The 2416-nt window shown below is 37.2% G+C and overlaps 1 protein-coding gene across 1 annotated transcript; it reads left to right on the top strand.

Moving 5' to 3' along the window:
• The first annotated feature begins 544 nt into the window (after positions 1-544).
• LOC113743524 (1-aminocyclopropane-1-carboxylate oxidase homolog 1) lies at positions 545-2214 on the top strand. The gene is made up of 3 exons (XM_027271566.2): positions 545-1211; positions 1328-1649; positions 1753-2214. Exons 1-3 carry the CDS (start codon positions 670-672, stop codon positions 1996-1998), a joined length of 1110 nt encoding a protein of 369 aa, XP_027127367.1. The 5' UTR covers positions 545-669; the 3' UTR covers positions 1999-2214.
• The last annotated feature ends 202 nt before the right edge of the window (positions 2215-2416 follow it).

Raw genomic sequence — 2416 nt, 5'->3', positions numbered from 1 at the left:
ACTAAAATAGATAGAGTTTGCATTCTATAATGGAGTAAACTAAAATGTTTAAAATACCCCTATGTAAACTTGGAAATTATTTATTAATCATAAGAGGGTTATGTCTATATTTTGAAACCTATAAGGGAGTCATGTATTAAAGCATTAAATCACATGGGGATTACATGGTAAAACACAAATCATAAGGGGTTAAAGTGTCATACATTTATGTTAATATATTTTAGTTACATAAGCCATTTGAGTTTTTTAACAAGAGTAATATCGACATTGTTCTGTTATAGAGGATCATTTCTATCATTTTGACACTTTAGTCCAAATTATGAGGGGATTTTGTATAGTTTTTAAAATCATAAGGGACTTATATGAAAATTTGCTAAACCACAAGAGGTAAAGTATAATTTGTCCTTTAATTAATAGATTTTCTTTAAAAAAAAAAACTTAAAATATTTGAAAGTCAATGAAAATTTTAGAGGCTTCTAGAGGAGGTGCTTCCTTGGACAATAATTGCTCCTTAAAATACAGTAATCGAAGCATTAATTATTCTGGCAACTTGTTTCTTCTGCTTTAAAGTAATTGACTAGGTGTGTATTGCTGAAAACTTGTGAGCTTATGACATAAGCTCAGATTGGACACCTTGCAAGTAAGAATACACAGTTTGCAGTCTAAACTATGGATGAATCAGTTGTCAAAGGGACTGCAACTCAATCAGGCGTAGATGATGCTAGGATAAAAGATCTGAAGGCCTTTGATGACACAAAAGCAGGGGTTAAAGGGCTTATTGATGCTGGAGTTGCTAGTCTTCCCAGAATTTTCATTCGGCCACCGGATGAGCTTGTTGAGGAGTTAAACCTTGGCTATTCCCAGGCAGAAGTTCCAGTGATAGATCTCAGTGGCATAGAAACCGATGATCAGCGCAAGAGTATCCTCGATGAATTAAGGCAAGTGTCAGAGGAATGGGGATTTTTCCGAGTAGTCAATCATGGAATTCCATCCAGCGTGTTGGATGGAATGATAGATGGAACTTGCAAGTTTCATGAACAAGATGCAGAGCTGAAGAAAGAGTACTATTCTCGCGATCAGTTCCAAAAGGTGAGATATGAAAGCAACATCGATCTGTACCGTTCAGGAGTTGCTAATTGGAGGGACACTATGACCATCAATTTGCTATACTCTAATGAAGTTGTACCTGATGAACTGCCTGAGATTTGCAGGTAAACCATTTTAATCACCAATTTACTTGAGATATTTCACTAGCTGATTTTGATTCCAAGTCAATCAAAATTCCATCTATAACAAATCTCCTTTTTACTTGTATACCAAATTGTAGAAGTTCAGCAATGGATTACATAAATCATGTAACCAAGCTGGCAGAAACGTTATTTGAGTTACTATCAGAAGCTCTTGGCATTAAAGTGGACAACCTAAGAGCCATGGAGTGTGCAAGGGGCCGGACATTTGTGTGCCACTACTATCCCGCATGCCCTGAGCCAGACCTAACTCTCGGTGTTAGCAGGCATACAGATCCTGCTTTTCTTACCATTCTTCTACAAGATCATATTGGTGGCCTTCAATTCTTGCATGATAACAACTGGACAGATGTGCCTCCAATCCCAGGAGGTTTGGTAGTCAATATTGCAGATCTTCTTCAGGTATGTCTCCAAAGATATTTTCGCATCTACATTAATTAACCCCCCAAACTCTGAAATGAATCTGATATGGCTACTAATACATTTCAATCCAAATATTGGTCAGATTGTTTCGAATGACAAGTTTAAGAGCAGGGAGCACAGAGTGATTGCAAACAGAATAGGCCCTAGGATTTCAGTGGCGTGCTTTTTCATAGGTGTTGCTGTGCCTGAAAAGATCTATTATCCTGCCAAAGAGTTGATATCAGATGAAACGCCTCCAGTTTATAGGGAGTTTACGGTTGGAGAATATATGAGTAACTTCTTCTCAAGGCCAATTGACAAGTCGGGTCTTGACCATTTTAAGATCTGAGCCAGCTGTGTCCGCAGCACCAAATAATAATCCACAGGAAACACATCATCCAAGATGGCATTTGTAATTTGCACTTCTCTATCTCCTAGAACATTTTGTTTTGGAAGAGAACATCGCATTCCTGTTGCTAATATGCTGTTTCTTGTTTGGTATCATCAATGTGAATAAATAAGTTGCAAACTTGCAATTTACCAGTAGTCCATACTGGATTGAAAACTTGGCATTAGCAAAAGATGTAGTAGTTTAGAACTTGTACGGTAGTACCTTTAGCCTAACCCAAAGATGATCTACTACGTTAACTAATGAAATTGGCGCGCATATCTCAGCATCTTCTTGAAAAACGTATGAAATAACATATACTTGAAATTGAACTCCTAAAAGTGGTGTCTAAGTATCTTAGCTGAGTAACCTTTTACCT

This window comes from Coffea arabica, chromosome 5e, assembly GCF_036785885.1.
Source record: "Coffea arabica cultivar ET-39 chromosome 5e, Coffea Arabica ET-39 HiFi, whole genome shotgun sequence".
Classification (NCBI taxonomy): domain Eukaryota; kingdom Viridiplantae; phylum Streptophyta; class Magnoliopsida; order Gentianales; family Rubiaceae; genus Coffea; species Coffea arabica.
This window is presented reverse-complemented; position numbering and strand designations above follow the sequence as displayed.